Source organism: Sinocyclocheilus grahami, unplaced genomic scaffold (assembly GCF_001515645.1).
Source record: "Sinocyclocheilus grahami isolate Dianchi unplaced genomic scaffold, SAMN03320097.WGS_v1.1 scaffold991.1, whole genome shotgun sequence".
NCBI lineage: Eukaryota > Metazoa > Chordata > Actinopteri > Cypriniformes > Cyprinidae > Sinocyclocheilus > Sinocyclocheilus grahami.
Window position 1 is genome coordinate 551569 of NW_015506170.1, and position 17532 is coordinate 569100.

The window sequence follows — 17532 nt, forward strand, 5'->3', positions numbered from 1 at the left end:
GGTGCGTTTATAATTTTGTTCAGTGTATATATATATATATATATATATATATATATATATATATATATATATATATATAATGTTATTTTGTTGTAAATTTATTGTAAATAAGATTTTATAATGATAATAAAGATGTACCTTGCTTTTGACACCTCATTTTAAAATGTTGCCAAGACATGGCAAAATTTGCACAAATGTTTTTGTTCAGCAGAAAAAAATTAACTTTTTGTTACGCTCCATCAACTGCCAATAAAACTGATGTAAAGGCCAAACATGAAAAAAAGTTGTGTCGAGTACATTCATTACACCAAATTCTTTTTATTTCTGTAACACTGTCCACTTTAACTTCACAGATGCAAACAAAAGTCCATCTGCTTAGTGCTTGATCTTCCCGTCTGAATCTGGAGCAGCAGCATTCGCTTGTGTTGTCCGTATTTTCTCGCTTTCCTCTTCACATTTCACTATAATGACTGCAGCATCAAAGGGTGCCAGTGATAGAGGCAGCATCTAAAAACCTCTTAATGTGTTCCTGTTATTCTTCCGCCAAAGAAGACACGGCCTGCCGACAGCACGAAAATGAAAAGGCCCAAATAAAAAAAAATAAAAAAACACATGTGGTGTCCTGAAAATTACGTTAGACACTCTGAAGAATGCTTTTGTTGTTTCAGTACACCATGCAAATACGACATGATTTCAGTCATTTGCCCATGAAAAAATACCTTTCTTGTCGCCTTTGATCTTTAGAGCAGATCTGGGGGGAAAAAACCTTGGCTGTGTCCATCAGGGTTGTTCAATTTTCCTGCTCTGTTTTTGTCTTTTATGGATAATTAGATGGGCGAAGGGGGGAAACATGATCACAGATGCAACGGGAGACACTTATGAGGTGCTGGTTGATCATTCCTTCTTCACCGAGCCAGTATCCTGTGAGGTCACCAATGCCCTGGGCAGCACCAACATCAGCCGTAACGTGGATGTTTACTGTGAGTTTAACTGCTACATATACAGTGGGTATAGAAAAGAATCACACCCCTTTAAAATAATCACATGTTGTTGCATTGCAGCCTGTAATGAAGACGGACACAGTTTTTGTTTTATCCAGATGTATTTACTCAATGCAACTTATAACATCCAAGTGAAAGATATAACACCAACATGTCCGAAAAAAATACAATAAAACAACAGAATCACTGAGTTGGAAAAAGGATCAGTATTTTGTTGAACCACCTTTTTCTTTAATTACAGCCTTTAGTCTGTTGGGATATGTCTCTACTAACTTTGCACATCTAGTCTTTGCAATATTTGCCCACTCTTCTTTGTAGAACCTCTCAAGTTCAGTTAAATTTGATGGTGACCACCTTCCACCTATTTCTTGAGTAACATGACTTTCTTCCATGATTGTTCTTTTGCATACAGCAAAAGTGAATGAATATGTGTATGTATTTGTGTTATAGTCGGACCCCGTCTGGCCGCTGAACCCCAGAGCCACCAGGTGGATCGGGGATCAGATGCCGTGTTCAGTTGCGCTTGGACTGGAAACCCTTCGCTCACCATTGTCTGGATGAAAAGGGGCCATGGAGTCGTACGTAATTTACTCTGTATTACTCAGAAAACCTATAACAGGGATGTGCAAAAATTGGCTCGCTTTCAGTTCCTGAGTTGGCAGTACTCCACAGGAAGTTAAATTGGAATTATCCACCTTTTTCTTGAGTAACTGTTGAGTCCCGCCATGATGGATTCTAACTTCTGTTTGGATGCTGTCATGTTTTGGTCTCAGTAAAAGCAATAAACTTAAGGAATTCCTTTAAAGTACCTTGCATTCTATGACAAAGACTGACAAGAGAAACAAGCATGGCTTGGCAACAGGATCTGTATGTTAGATATGAGCGCTCATCTGTTTTCAGTGCAGCTAAACACGGGCCATTTCATGTCATCTACCCACTCATTAAACTATGACAGGCGAGTCAGTGCAAAAAGACGGTCATTACGACACTGTAAGTGGTGGATCTATGGAGCCATGTGCTTTTTTAAACAATTTTCATAGGTTTAATGTTACATTATTAGCTCAGAAAATACATTCAGGAAAAAGGTGGATAGTAAGTGGAATATACTGCATTGTAATAAGTGTAAGTGTCCACAAAAGTTAATTCATTTATTATGATGAAATATCTATCTATCTATCTAGACACTATTACACTATAGGTTTTATTAAGTTGGCTTGAAAAAGCCAACTTACTGAAATCCTATTTAAACTTGGTCCGTATACGTTTTGATAGTTTGTTTTCCAATCTGAAGTGAAATAAGCAGAAACAAGAAAACAGTCATGTTTTCGTTTTTTCATTTGTTAAAAAAAAAACGGAAACAAAGAGATTTTATAGAAAACGGATAAACTACTTAAAAATTCGTTTTTCCCCTTGTGGGCGGTCCTAACACGCCCCTTTCCGCCGATTGGTCAACCAGATCTGAGCCTGTGACGTAATCCTCAGTTCGTTTAGCAAAATAATAGTCCTCTTAAATCTGTTTAAATCTGTTTAAGCTCACGCAGTTAGAATATGGTACATTTCGTTAATTCATTATTTACAGTCATACATGTGACTGAAGTCTGTTTTTAGGCTGTCAAAATGTAAATGCCTCTACTACAACATCTATAGACCGCTAAGCGCATATGACATTGTTTAGGCTGCATGTTTTGTGCTGCTCCGGTGAAGCTAAGCGGAAAAAAAAGAGTCTGAAAAAGAAAGCTTCTTATGCTACTGACTTTTTTGATGGGTAATTTTCTCTTTTTCTATCTTTCTACTATATTTATACACTCCATGTCGGAGCTTTTGTAGTTTACCTACATACATTGGAAACTTATTCATATAATTACATTGGAAATCCTATTCATATATAATACTAGGCTAGGCTATATGTTATTAAATTGTAGGCTATATCAAATTATTTTATTTATAATTTTCGTATTAGTTTTTTTCCTGTTTTATTCGGGAAAAAAACATACTTCAGTCACATGAATGACTATTAACTAACAAAATGTACTGTATCAACCGCGTGAGCTTAATCAGATTTGTCATCATTATTTTTCGTAAAATAATATCTGGGGGAACCCCCCCCCCCCCCACCCCACCCCCCACATCTATTTTTTTATTTATTTTTTATCTGTGCTTCTCATCCGATCTGCGCTGTCTATGGGTAGTGCAGCTTCACCATACAGATTTAACTACGCGCACAGCTAAATAAAACAGGCTGGGTGCTGATTACAATTTCTGAAATAAATATTTCTGTGAAACGCTTTAGGTTGCACTAGGGCTGGACGATAATTCAATATCAATATGTATCGCGATATAATTTTTTTCAATAACGGTGATATGATTTTTCAATAACGGTGATAACACATTTCCGATATTTCGATATACATTACCAGTGTTTCCCATACATTGATTTATTTGTGGCGTTTGACTTCGTTGAGCACTGCACGTTTCAAAATCAAAACGCGTCGCGGGTGTTTTATATGAATGTGTCTCTGAAGGGAACCGACTGTTTTCAGAATAGTTTAGATGGTATTTTTATCTGATAAAGTAGCGTTCATGAGCGGAGCTGCTTTGTTTACAGCCATTACTGGAGAAACCACTAGTTCCACCGCTCTCACAGCGCCTCCTGCTGGCAGACAATCAGTTTGCATTTTCAATAATAAACCCATTTCCAGCAACATGCTTTTGTTGTTGCTCTATTTTTTTTGTTTTCTGAAGCAAGTCAGAGTTTCATACTCATTATCCTGGTTAATGCACGGTTCAATCTATAAGAATAATCAGCCTACACTACCAGTCAAAGGTTTTTGAACTGCAAGATTTTTAATGTTTCTTAAAGAATTCTCTTCTGCTCACCAAGCCTGCATTTATTTGATCCAAAATGCACCAAAAGCAGTAACATTTTGAAATATTTTTACTATTTAAAATAACTGCTTTCTATTTGAATTCTTTAAAAAACATTAAAAATCTTACTGTTCAAAAACTTTTGACAGGTATGTTAGCCTATAGTTTGAAGTAAAAAATATTAATATTAATAAGGAGAGTCTGCGATTTATTTGACAGTGATTTCACATTTCTTGTTTGTATGAAGGCTAAATACCAATAAAAGGTGAACATTTATTTATTTGTGCCATTTTTTTCCTAAAATATTATATCGTTTTATAGGAGTATGTTTCATAGAGTTGGCAAATTAATTTTTCATAAGTTTGTAGGTACAGACATCTGTTGTGGCCGTTCTTGGCCGTTTTTATGAGGCTTTTTTAATAGTGTTCATATCGATATCGGAATTATATCGTATCGACCGAAATTAAGAAATATATCGTGATATAAATTTTGCCCATATCGTCCAGCCCTAGGTTGCACCCGTTCTAGGACCTGCCCCGTACAACAGCAGAGGACTATTATTTTGCTAAACAAATTGAGGATGACGTCAGGGGCTCAGATTTGGTTGACCAATCGGCGGAAAGGGACCGCCCACAAGGGGAAAACTAATTTTGAAGTCGTTTATCCGTTTTCTACCTGTGAACCAAAAAAACAAAAATCGAGCCAAAATCAAATGAAAAAATGAAAAATCCCCGACCATTTTCTCGTTTCTGCTTATTTCATTTCAAATAGAAAAACAAACTATCAAAACGTACATGGACCAACCTTTTTCTTCTTCTTCTTCTTCTTCTTCTTCTTCTTCTTCTTCTTCTTCTTCTTCTTCTTCTTCTTCTTCTTCTTCTTCTTCTTCTTCTTCTTCTTCTTCTTCTTCTTCTTCTTCTTCTTCTTCTTCTTCTTCTTCTTCTTCTTCTTCTTCTTCTTCTTCTTCTTCTTCTTCTTCTTCTTCTTCTTCTTCTTCTTCTTCTTCTTCTTCTTCTTCTTCTTCGACCAAATTTTTAAATGTATCTCCTCCTAGACTTTTAAAGCTACAATCACCAAACTCGGGTCAGACCTTCAGACTGGTCTGACTCGGGTTGCTATATCTTTTCTAACTGATCCGGCTTACGGTTTTCGTAAACCAGACTATCAAAACCACCTAAAATCCCATTGACTTTCATTGAGGGGGTGAAAACTTTTATACAATAAGAGGTATGGTGTATTTAAGCTGTCTATTGCTATAGCAAAGCTTAACAACTCCCTACCGAAAAAACTGCTCAAACCAGCCTAAGCTAATTGACCACTTTGGCTGGTCTCTCAAGCTGGTTTTAAAGTGGTTCTGGCCACTTTTTTAGCAGGCCAGGCTGGTCTTAGCTTGTTTTTAGCTTTTTTTTTACTGAATCAACTGGTTTTAGCTGGATTAGCATAGAAACATGCTAACAACATGCTAGCAATTTGCTAATCATGTTAGAAACATGCAAACGAAATGCTAGTAACTTGCTAATCATGCTAACAACATGCTAGTAACATGTTAATCATACTAGAAATGTGCTAGTAATGTACTAATCATGTTAAAAAGACTAATACCATGCTAGTAACGTGCTAGTCATGCTATAAACATGCTAGCAATTTTCTAAACATGCTAGTAGCTTGCTAATCATGCTAACAACTTGCTAATCATGTTAACAACATGTTAGTAACTTGCTAATCATGCTAGAAAATGCTAACAAAATGCTAGTAACTTGTTAATCATGTTAGAAACATGCTACCAACTTGTTAAACATGCTAGAAACATGCTAGCATAATTTTAGGAACATGCTAATCAAGCTAGTAACTTGTTAATCATGTTAGAAACATGCTACTAACTTGTTAAACATGCTAGAAACATGCTAGCATCATTTTAGGAACATGCTAATCATGCTAGTAACTTACTAATCATGCTTACAACATGATAGTAACTTGCTAATCATGTTAAAAAACATGCTAGCAATTTGTTAAACATGTTAAAAACATGCTAGCATCATGCTAGTAACTTGCTAGTCACACTAGAAACATGTTAACAAAATGTTTGTAACTTGCTAATCATGTTCGAAGCATGCTAGTAATTTGTTAAACATGCTAGCATCATGTTAGTAACATGTTAATCATGCTAGAATAATGCTAGTAACATGCTAATCATGCTAGAATCATGCTAGCAACATGCAAGTAAACCTGTTAATCATGCTAACAAAATGTTAAAACCATGCTAATAACATGCTAATCATGCTAGAAACATGCTAGCATTTTGTTAAACATGCTAACAAAATGTTAGCAAATTGTTAAACATGTTAGAAATGTTATGATCATGCTAATAATGGTAGAATCATGCTAGTAACATGCTAATCATGCTAACAAAATTCTAACACCATGATAGCAACTTGTTAAACATGCTAAAAACATTATGCTTACAACATGATAGTAACTTGCTAATCATGTTAAAAAACATGCTAGCAATTTGTTAAACATGTTAGAAACATGCTAGCATCATGCTAGTAACTTGCTAGTCACACTAGAAACATGTTAACAAAATGTTTGTAACTTGCTAATCATGTTCGAAGCATGCTAGTAATTTGTTAAACATGCTAGCATCATGTTAGTAACATGTTAATCATGCTAGAATAATGCTAGTAACATGCTAATCATGCTAGAATCATGCTAGCAACATGCAAGTAAACCTGTTAATCATGCTAACAAAATGTTAAAAACATGCTAATAACATGTTAATCATGCTAGAAACATGCTAGCATTTTGTTAAACATGCTAACAAAATGTTAGCAAATTGTTAAACATGTTAGAAATGTTATGATCATGCTAATAATGGTAGAATCATGCTAGTAACATGCTAATCATGCTAACAAAATTCTAACACCATGATAGCAACCCATGCTAATAACATGCTAATCATGCTAGAAACATGCTAGCATTTTGTTAAACATGCTAACAAAATGTTAGCAAATTGTTAAACATGTTAGAAATGTTATGATCATGCTAATAATGGTAGAATCATGCTAGTAACATGCTAATCATGCTAACAAAATTCTAACACCATGATATCAACTTGTTAAACATGCTAAAAACATGCTAGCATCATGCTAACAAAATTCTAACACCATGATAGCAACTTGTTAAACATGCTAAAAACATGCTAATCATGCTAACAAAATTCTAACACCATGATAGCAACTTGTTAAACATGCTAAACACATGCTAATCATGCTAGAATCATGCTAACAAAATTCTAACACCATGCTAGCAACTTGTTAAACATGGTAGAAACATGCTAGCATCAAGCTTGTAAAATGCTAATAATGCTAGAAATATGCTAGTAACATGTTAATCATGCTAGAATCATGCTATTAACTTGTTAATCATGTTAACAACATGCTACTAACTCATTAATCAATGTTAACAACATGTTATTAATTGTTAATCATGCTAGAAACGTTAACAAAATGCTTGTAATTTGTTAATCTTGTTAGAAACATGCTAGTATCTTGGTAAACATGTTAGAAACATGTTAGCATCATGTCAGTAACATACTAATCATGCTAGTAACATGCTAATCATACTAGACTCATGCTTGCAACATGCTAGTAAATTTGCTAATCATGTTAACAAAATGCTAACACCATGTTAGTAATGCTAGAAACATGTTAGAATCAAGCTTATTACATGCGAACAAAATGCGAACATCATGCTAGCAATTTGCTAAAAATGCTAGAAACATGCTAGTAACATGCTAATCATGCTAGAATCATGCTAGTAACATGCTAATCATACTAGAATAATGCTAATAAAATGCTAATCATGCTAGCAACATGCTATTAACTTGCTGATCATGTTAACAACATGGTACTAACTTGTTAATCAATACTAACAACATGTTAGTAACTTGCTAATCAGGTTAGAATCATGTTAACAACATGCTAAAATCATGCTAGCAAAATGCAGGTAACATGCTAATCATGTTAACAACATGCTAGTAAATTTGCTAATCATGCTAACACCATGCTAGTCATGCTAGAAACATGCTAGCAACATGATAAACATTCTAACAAAATGCTAACAAACTTGTTAAACATGTTAGAAACATGCTAGCATCATGCTAAGAACATGTTAACAATTTGTAAAAAATGCTAGAAACATGCTAGCATCATGCTAGTAACATGCTAATCATGCTAGAATCATGCTAGTAACATGCTGATCATGTTAACAACATGCTACTAATTTGCTAATCAATGTTAACAACATGTTAATAATTTGCTAATCAGATTAGAATCATGTTAACAACATGCTAGTATTAGGCTAGTAACATGCTAATCAGGTTAACAACATGCTAGAAACTTGCTAATCATGTTAACAACATTAGTAGCATGGTAATCATGTTAGAAACATGATAGTAATTTTTTGTTAATCATGCTAACTAAATGTTAACACCATGCTAGTAAAATGCTAATCATGCTAGCAACATGTTAGTAACTTGTTAATTATGCTAACAACACGCTAATAACATGTTAATCATGCTAGTAACATGCTAATCCTGCTAAAAACATGTTAGCAACATGCTAGTCATCCTAGAATCAGCCTAGCAACCATCCCAGGTACCCTAGCAATATGTTTAATGTTCAAACTGAAAACTTTCAGACTGCAAGCTTTTAAAACTTTTTAAAACTTTCTAACTAGGCTAAGCCAACTTAAAGTTTGTCTACAAACTTTTCAATCTAGTTATAATTTACTATTACTAATACTATTAAAGGTTTTATAATAATTTTGATTTATTTTAGTATAGGTTTTACTAATTTTTCTTATGTGCTGTTTAGGTTTTATGTATTTTTTTTTCAGTTTTAATTTTAGTTAATGAGTTTGCCTGCCCATCCAGGCCTGATGGTTAATGGTAAACAAACGTGGCTTGCTGTCCTCTGTCGAGGTTCAAACCTGAGGCACGGCTTGAGCTCAGAGTTCAACCCCCCCACTACATAGTACTACATAGAGGGAGAATAACAGAAATAGAGGAGGACATGGGGAGGTAGAGGGATGCTGGAAGAACTGTCGCTGGGAGGGCGCAATGAGTGCTACTTAAATAGGATCGTAATGATGATTGACAGGACTGAATGATTACGCTCCTCCCAAACCTACGTTTGGAACGGCATTTAAATTTTAGGTTTTATTTCTTTCCAGTTAGTAATTTTAGGGTATCAACTTAAACTTATTTCCGTTAGTTAATCTAAATTAATTTTAATTCTACTTCCTTACATTTAAATTCAAATTTCAAATCTGCATTCTGTTACACCAAATCAAATTCAGGAGTTTAATTGGAATTTAAAGTGCATTCTTAATTACAATCTGAATTGAACACATCCCTAACTTATAGAATCTTATTCAGTTTTCCATCTGGGCGTGATGAATGTATCTGACACACACGTGACTGATCTGTTTTTGATGAAGCTAACAGCTGTGACAGTTGAGTTTCAAGGGCTAATGGACCTTATGTAGAGCACATTGTGTTTGTGTAGGTCGTCATCTGTTAGGATCTCACATGTCAAGATGAAGTCAAAACACAAGAAAGAAGCTGTATTTGTGACTACAGTGATGGTTAATTATACATGCAGTTCTGCTTCATGAATTTGCTTTAAAAAAAAAGGCAAGCAAGAGAAAACTTTTTCACAATCTTTACAAAGTTTACTTATCGTTGTGTTTTTTTTCAAACATCTGTTACCTTGCAGGTGCTAAGCAACGAGAACACCTTGACACTTAAGGGAGTGAGACAGGAGGACGCTGGGAAATACGTATGTCGAGCTGTGGTGCCACGGGTGGGAGTGGGAGAGAAGGAGGTCACGCTTACTGTCAACGGTAAATATTTTCAACACTTTGTTTATATTCCAGTCTGTCGGTCTGATCAGGACCCTTCAACGAATTCTCATTTGCTTCGGCTTTTGATTGCTTTGACTCACAAGAGCTGGAAGAGGCTCTCAAAAGCAGGATCAGGCCACATTTCACTCAGGCTAAAAGGGATGTTTTCTACACTGTTTAGTTTTGCAATAACCGAGACATGCTCCATGACCCTCAGAGCTATGGGTGCCATAATCAGGAGAGATGATCTTGAATCGCTGTCATAATTTCTTCTCATTCGTCAATAGATGATAGACTCGGGGCACATGAGGCCATATGATTTGCTTTAAGGACTCTACCAGGTTTCTGAATCAATACGGGCATATTGATTAACCCCACACTTCAAGAAGTGTCTTTCCCTGAAATATAATCAAAAAAAATATCACAGGCCATTCGGGCAGCTCTAATACTATACCAGCAAAGACCATATACATATGTGTTTTGGTTGTTTTGCTTTGTCTTGCTGTAGGCATAATTTTATTGGTTATTCTCTCTCCCAAAGAGCTCATGAAAAAGTGTTATGGAGCTTTGTATGCTTTATCCATTTGTTTTGATGGAAACTTTTAAGTCCTAAGGGCTTTGCAATAACACCGGCCTGCTCCTGTGAGGCAATAAGCGTCTTCAGTGCTCTATGAATTCTTAATCTTTGCTGTTTTTCCTCTTGTGGCGTTACAAGGTTGAGATCTGGCACGGGTCAGCATGTGTGACTGTTGGCCTCCTTGATTCCTTGTGTCTAATCCAGCCTTAAAGGAACAGTTCGATCAAAAATTAATTTACGTACTTGCCCTGTTTCAGACCTGTATTACTTTGTGTCTTCTATTGAAACACAAAAAGAGATGTCTGAAGGATGTTAAGCTTTGAAAATGACAGAAAATGGAACAAGTGGAAATGTCTTCATTATTATCTGTACATGTGAAAATCGGCTGAGAATTAAACAAACAGTCATGTCTTTGTGGCAGTTTTCTGTTGATAATACAAGCCTTTTTACCTTTCAAATGGTTGTCTAAAGTAAAAATGCTATGAAATGCACATCATTTTTTGTGAGAAAGTGTGACATGTTTGAGCAAAACAGATATTTTTGGAATTATGGCACCCCAAAATTAGTAAGAAACAAGTATTGGATGCAAATGTGGTGCAGGGCAGTGTACTTTAATGGCCTTTTTGAAACTCGAAAAAGCTATCATTACTATTTTTTAATGTATTGGAAAAAGCTGCATATATAAATTCCAAACATCGCTTTTTGTGTTCCACAGAAACAAAGTAATACAGTTTTAGAATGCCACAGCGGTGTAAGGTCACTCTTGAGGTCTTTATCACAGTCTAGCACTGACAAATACTTTGAATTCAGTCAGACTAAACATTTCAAACCCAAATATTTTATGCAGTCTGTAAAAACACCCACAATGTAAATGAAGTTGTGTTCCTGATGCAAATCAAGAACTCTAAAAGTTAAGGTCTATATGATAATGTAGCTCAGTCACCTCATTGTCAAAGATGGTTCTCGGTGACCCATAGCTCCTATTCTATAATCAATGACCTTTTGTTTGGGATGTGAATATGCACATAATGCAGCAACACCAAGTTTTGGACACCAGTTCATCTGTGATGATCAAGCCATTTGATTGTTGTGCTTGCATTAGTTTAACCGGGTTCCAAGGATAAGTAAATGGCAGAATTTTATTTGGCACTATTCCTTTAAAGGGGTGGTTCACTGTTTTTTTTCTAGGCTTGATTGTGTTTATGGGGTAGAGTCTAACATGTGTTAATGCTTTGTTTTAAAAAAATATATTTTTCACATAATTTACCTTTATTCCACACTGCTCTGTTCCTTCTCTGAGAAACGTGCTGATCATTTCATGCTTTTATGAAGCCCCGCCCTAAGAAATAGGTGATGGGCTCTGATTGGTTAGCTAGCCCAGTGTGTTGTGATTGGCTAAACCGCCTCTAGTGCACGTCTAAACGGCCCGCCCCTCACCTCAGCAGCAAGTGCTCCGGTTGTATTGTAAACAACGCCATCATTAATATCGCTTATCAGTTTGAGCCCGATTGAGAAGCAGAGGATATTATTGTAGAGGATCGTGCAGAACCTGTGCAAGCACAGCTTTGGTAGGTCTATGTTTTTTGTTTGTTGTTGTCTCATACTTTTAGATATGCTGTTATTTGTAAATGCTACTGCTTATGTTAGCTTTTAATATACGTTTTTATCCTGATTAAAGCTTTAATACAGTACGGCAACTGCACGCACATCCATGTTTAACGCTTCTCATAGCTATGTGAAAATAAGTGTATAATTGTAACCAGGGTTTGAAATTAACTTTTTCACTCACCAGCCAATTTGACTACTAAATTTTTAAGTTACCGGCCATTCATTTATTTAACAAATAAATAATAAAAAAGGCTGGAGGTAAGCCAACAGCTTGAGGCTGTCCACACTGGATGCGACAAAGTGACCATTGCAAATCATTTGTACTTTGTAAAACAGTAGGCCTACGTCACAAATAGAACGAGGCATCAGTTTACTGTCTGGGGTTTGTCGTGCTGTGCTGTGCTGTGCCACATCCAGTGTAGGCCGCATCACCGATTATAATGGGTTCTATAGTATTTTGTCGCATCTGGTGTAGACACGGTGCGAGTCTTCAGGCATTTTTTGACTTTTCGTTATTGCTTCAATGCAAAGGAAACCAGTGCGCCCGCCACGCCATTATTTGTTGCGTAGGGGCAGGTACAGGGCTGGACTGGGGTTAAAATTCGGCCCTGGACAAATCCAGCCTATCCGGCCCTCAAGTTCCCCTGTAAATGTTTTACTGTGTTATAGGGCCTTCAATTGAAGTAAGTAAATAAATAAATAAATAAATGAGGACAAAAACAATAATGATATATTACTGAATTCACAGCAAATACAACAAACTAATAGCCTTCTGCATTTGTGTCACATAGAAATGCACTTGACAGTATAAGCATTGATTGATTTACTGCTAATAAATGCTGTCATCCTTTCCTCACCCTCATGTCTTTCCAAACCTGTATGACTTACTTTCTTCTGTAAAACACAAAAGATATTTTGTAGAATGTTACCAAACCATTTTGGTTACCCTTGATTTCTACTGTATGGACAGACATTTCTTGAATTTCTCAAAATATCGTCTTTTATGTTCCACAGAAGAAAGAAAGTCATACAGGTTTGGAATGACATGATGCTGAGTAGCCTAAATTATGACAGTTTAAATTTTTAGGTGAACTATCCCTTTAAGAACTTTATACTATTTGTAAATGGAAAACACCTCATTTATAAGTGTCTCTAAATTACAGAGACACTGATTTTTATCTTACTGAATTAACATTTTACGTAAATTAAAATGAATTAGAATGAAACGTTTAGAGAGAAATAAGCTATTAAAGTTTGTTTACATTGCAGTTTGTTTACATGCATTTTACCTTGTCTGTTTTCAGGTAGAACCTTTAATGTTGTCATATCACACAACTGTATAACACAATTCTGTGTCATTTCTGAATGGATCGAGCGATTTGTGCTGTTTATCTCTTATAAATCATGGCGGAAGCACAGCGTTGTGCGGGAGACTGATCTCGCTCTGCTTTAACGTGCGGCTGGCGGATGCACCTGGTAGCGCCGCTTCACACTTTTGGAGTACTTGCTTTTTGCAGTTTTGCGTGGGCTGTAATTTAATAACAAATTGACTTGACAGTGTTACCCGCCACAGCTGATTTTTACCCGCATTTGGCAGGTTGGCGGATGTTAATTTCAAACCCTGATTGTAACAGTACATTGTTGGAGCTGAGCTGAATGAGAGAGAGAGAGCTGCAGAGCATGTGCAGAGCAGGGGCACACAAGGAACAGTATTAAGAACCGCTGCTTTAGAACATTGATTTTGAAACTTGTGAATCCATTAGAATCGTTAGAAGACAGAATCACGATTCATATATGAATACATTTTTATGTGCACCTCTAGTTTTCTCTTCCCCTTCTCTAAAGCAGCACAGCATGGCCTCGCCCCCTTTGCTGTCTTTTCCCGAGGGCGGGGTTTATCTAGGTTTGTGATGTCACAAACCCGGGAAGTAGCTCTTTGTAGTCCCTACCAGCCGTTTTTGTAGGCATTAAACTACCAAAATTTTAAAAGACGATATCTCCGTTTAAAAGACGATAACTTTCAGCTTTGCAACTGTGCAGATATTGTTTATGTTCAGACAGCAACATTGTACACTAACTAACGTTAAAAAAGTTAAATCGCAATCAACCACCCCTTTAAAGTTCACCTCAACTTGAATATTCTGTCATTATTTACTCCAATGTCCAAAGGTGTTCTTCAGAATATCAGATTTTACATTCTACAGAAGAAAGAAATTCATACAGGTTTGAAAGGAAATAAGAGTGAGTAAATACTTTGCATGATATGTTTCTTTAAGAAATGTGAAGCCATATGCTAATAAACTGAGGAGACACATTAGTGCTTAAATATCAGAAATTGATATTTAGAAAATGGATTAGGCAGATGATGAACGGGAAATACAATTACTGATATTATAATAGATCATTAATGAATAACCTATTAGAGTCCATTAGGTTGCAAAAGCATCTCTTTGACAAACACAGATGATTTTGTGTCTTTGATAATGAGAACCCTTAAAGACGTCCGTGAATGAGACGCCTTATGGAAACAGATCGATATCTCTGCAATCACTATGCTGCTTGTGACCCTCATCTGAGGAAAAAAAGGTGCTTTTAAACTTTTTCAAGAAGTACTCCAATTTATGTACCTTCATCTCCAAAAAAAAATCCAAAGAAATAAAACACACTCTGCTGTAAAGGATCACGGCTTTGGGTTCAGGTTTGTCTTTCATAGTGAAGTTAAAAATGAAAAGATCAGTTTGCTGTCTGCAATTTAAAATAATGATTTTTAACCTCAGTTCTGTCATCAACAGGAAAACAAACACTCATTAACAACTCAGAATGCAGTTTCAGAAGCCTGTTATGGAAATGTTGTTGAACGCAGTTTGTGGGGATTCTAAGATATTTTTCTTGTTCACTGAAAAGAAATTGTTTCCGAGAACCACTCATAACGTTTTCTGAAGAGCTCCCTGCCTCCCCTCTCACTTCTTCTGCTTTCTGTCCACCCATTAGATGAGTCACTTTACTTGCTAGAAGCTGAAAATGAAGAAAGGATGAATGATGGTGTTTGTAGGTCCTTGCAAACATTTTTATTTAAATATATATACGCTATGACCCTCCATGAGACATGAGTCAGTTGACGTAGATGATCAGGTCTTCCTTTCTCCCACCATACAAGCAGAGCATCGTTGAAAGCCAGGCACGGAGCGAGACGTGTGACTGTTCGGTCTCACATCCCGCTCTCTCTCCTTTCTCCGCTTGTTTCCCGTCTGAGCCTGAGAGATAAAGCTGTTTAATTACAGCCCTCATTTATGGCCATGATCCCCTGTCAGATTTGTTTGGCTCCCCCAGAGGACACGATCTGAACAGGCTGCCGCTGGAAGAGCACGGAAAAAGCATCCCACCCCTCTGCCCGACTGCAGCCTTTGAGTGTGCGTGTGATTAAGAGGGTGCCGGGGAAAGCGAGAGCATTGTGTGTACAGAAGACTCCTGCACACTGCTGGGATCTGTAATTGATGGGATAGTACTCGCACACTGAGACATCGGAATTCCAATTAAAATGAAAATCTGTTTTCGTATAGACACTTAATGAACCTCAATCTCAATCTGCTGTGGCAGGAGAAATGGAAAAGTTATGATTGTATTTATTATGATTTTATCTCCCCCTTTTTTCTTTCACTTTTAATTATTTTTGAAATTATGAAGTTTACTCTAAGCATTATTTCCATTGTTTTGTTGAATACGATGCAGTGGGAACAGTTAAATGACTGGCTCATCCAAAAATGAGAATTCAGTCATTATTTACTCACCCTCATGTCATTCCAACCTTGTATGAATTTCTTAAGTGGAGCACAAAATGTAAATCGTTGGAGAATATCTTGCCACTTTTCAATATAATGAGCACTGAAACTGCCAAGCTCCAAAATGACAAAAAAACACCTTAAAAGTGTTCCATACAATCCATGTTCAAGTCTTCTGAAGTCATATGATAGCTTTGAGTGAGGAACAGACTGAACTTTAAGTTGTTATTCAGTGAATAACAAAACTTAACACCCTCCTTAGCTCTCTTTGGTGCATTTGTGAAAAAATAAAGTAGCTATGATGAATAAAAGTTCATGTCAGTATGAAATTGAATGAAAATAACCTATCTTTTCTAAATGCATCCTATTGTGAATGGTTTATCCATGCATGTTTCCTTTTTAAGTTTTGTTTAACTTAAAATTTTAAAGGGGTCATATGATGCAATTTCAGGTTTTCCTTTCTCTTTGGGGTGTTACAAGCTGTTTGTGCATAAATAAGATCCCTAAAATTGCAAAGACTAAAGTCTCAAACCTAAAGAGATATTCTTTAAAAAGTTGACTCGTCCACACCCTCCTAAAACGCCTCGTTTCAATGTCTACGTCACTGTGTGGGAAGATTTGCATAACACCGCCCAAATGTTCACGCAAAGAAAGGCGGCGTAACTTTTATTCTTGCTGTAGTATTGTTGCCTCCGCCGCCATGTCGTGGAGATGCTGTGTGTTTCGTTGTGAAAGCGAAACTACTTTGTTTGGCCTTTGTTACGACCCATGGCTCAAGGGAAGCAACAAACAGGACACACGCGAACCAAACGGGTAGCTCTGAATATCGGCTACCACGTTTGCTGAACCTCGGACATGTTGAATATCCAGGCAGAACGACTGCAAAAACAGAGACCACCGAATCAGCCGCTGATTTGGACACTGTAAAGAATTCAGAAAAGTCAGTGGATTATGATCCGTGTATATCACAATAGGGACACTCGAATTCAAATACACGGCAAAATGTTGTAGTTAGTCCATGGACTCCTACAGCCATTCCACAAAGTAACGACAGGGGTCGTCACACCTTCCAAAAGAGGACACAACTAAAAATCAGTGTATCAGTTGTATTTACAACAGAACAGTTCAACGCAAATATTCAGATGTGTGCAGCGCATTTTATGGAGAACCGCTTCCTGAACCTGGGAGCGTAGCTTGCAATGCTGTGCACAAAGGTTGTTTCTATAAAGTGGGGCTTTATAGTCACATGCTTGAGGTATTCAGCCAATCACAACGCACTGTATAGCTGGCCAATCAGAGCACACCTTGCTTTTCAGACCGATGAGCTTTGTAAAAATCGACCCATTTTAGAAAGGCGGGGCATAGAGGAGCAACAATAATGTACAGCATGTGGAAAATAATGTGTTTTTGAACCTTAAACTGCATAAACACATTGCATTACACCAAATACACCAAATAGTGTTCTTTTTAGCAACATCATATTACCCCTTTAAAAGAATAGTTTGCTGAAAATAACTCTGCCTTAGGCCATCTAATATGTAGAAGAGTTTGTTTCTTCATGGGAACAGATTTGGAGAAATTTAGCATGACATCACTGTCAAAATGATTAATTATGTGAAAAACTGTAATAAATTCATCATGATCTTTCTGTGAAACATCAAACTTCTCCAATTATTTAGTCCACTTAAGCCATGCTTTTTTTTTTTTTCAAAAACCCGTTAACAAGGGTCAAGGGTTTGATGATTCAGTTCACAAAGAATGGGTTTGGGGCTGCTATATTTGTCTGCTAATTTGCAAA

The 17532-nt window shown here is 36.5% G+C and overlaps 1 protein-coding gene across 1 annotated transcript in view; it reads left to right on the top strand.

Moving 5' to 3' along the window:
• LOC107565265 (kin of IRRE-like protein 3) overlaps positions 1-17532 on the top strand; it is a 153646-nt gene that overhangs the window by 123949 nt on the left and 12165 nt on the right. The window contains exons 7-9 of the mRNA XM_016250486.1: positions 832-980; positions 1452-1579; positions 9644-9770. Coding sequence (XP_016105972.1) covers positions 832-980; positions 1452-1579; positions 9644-9770 — 404 coding nt within the window. The remainder of the gene's footprint in view (positions 1-831; positions 981-1451; positions 1580-9643; positions 9771-17532) is intronic.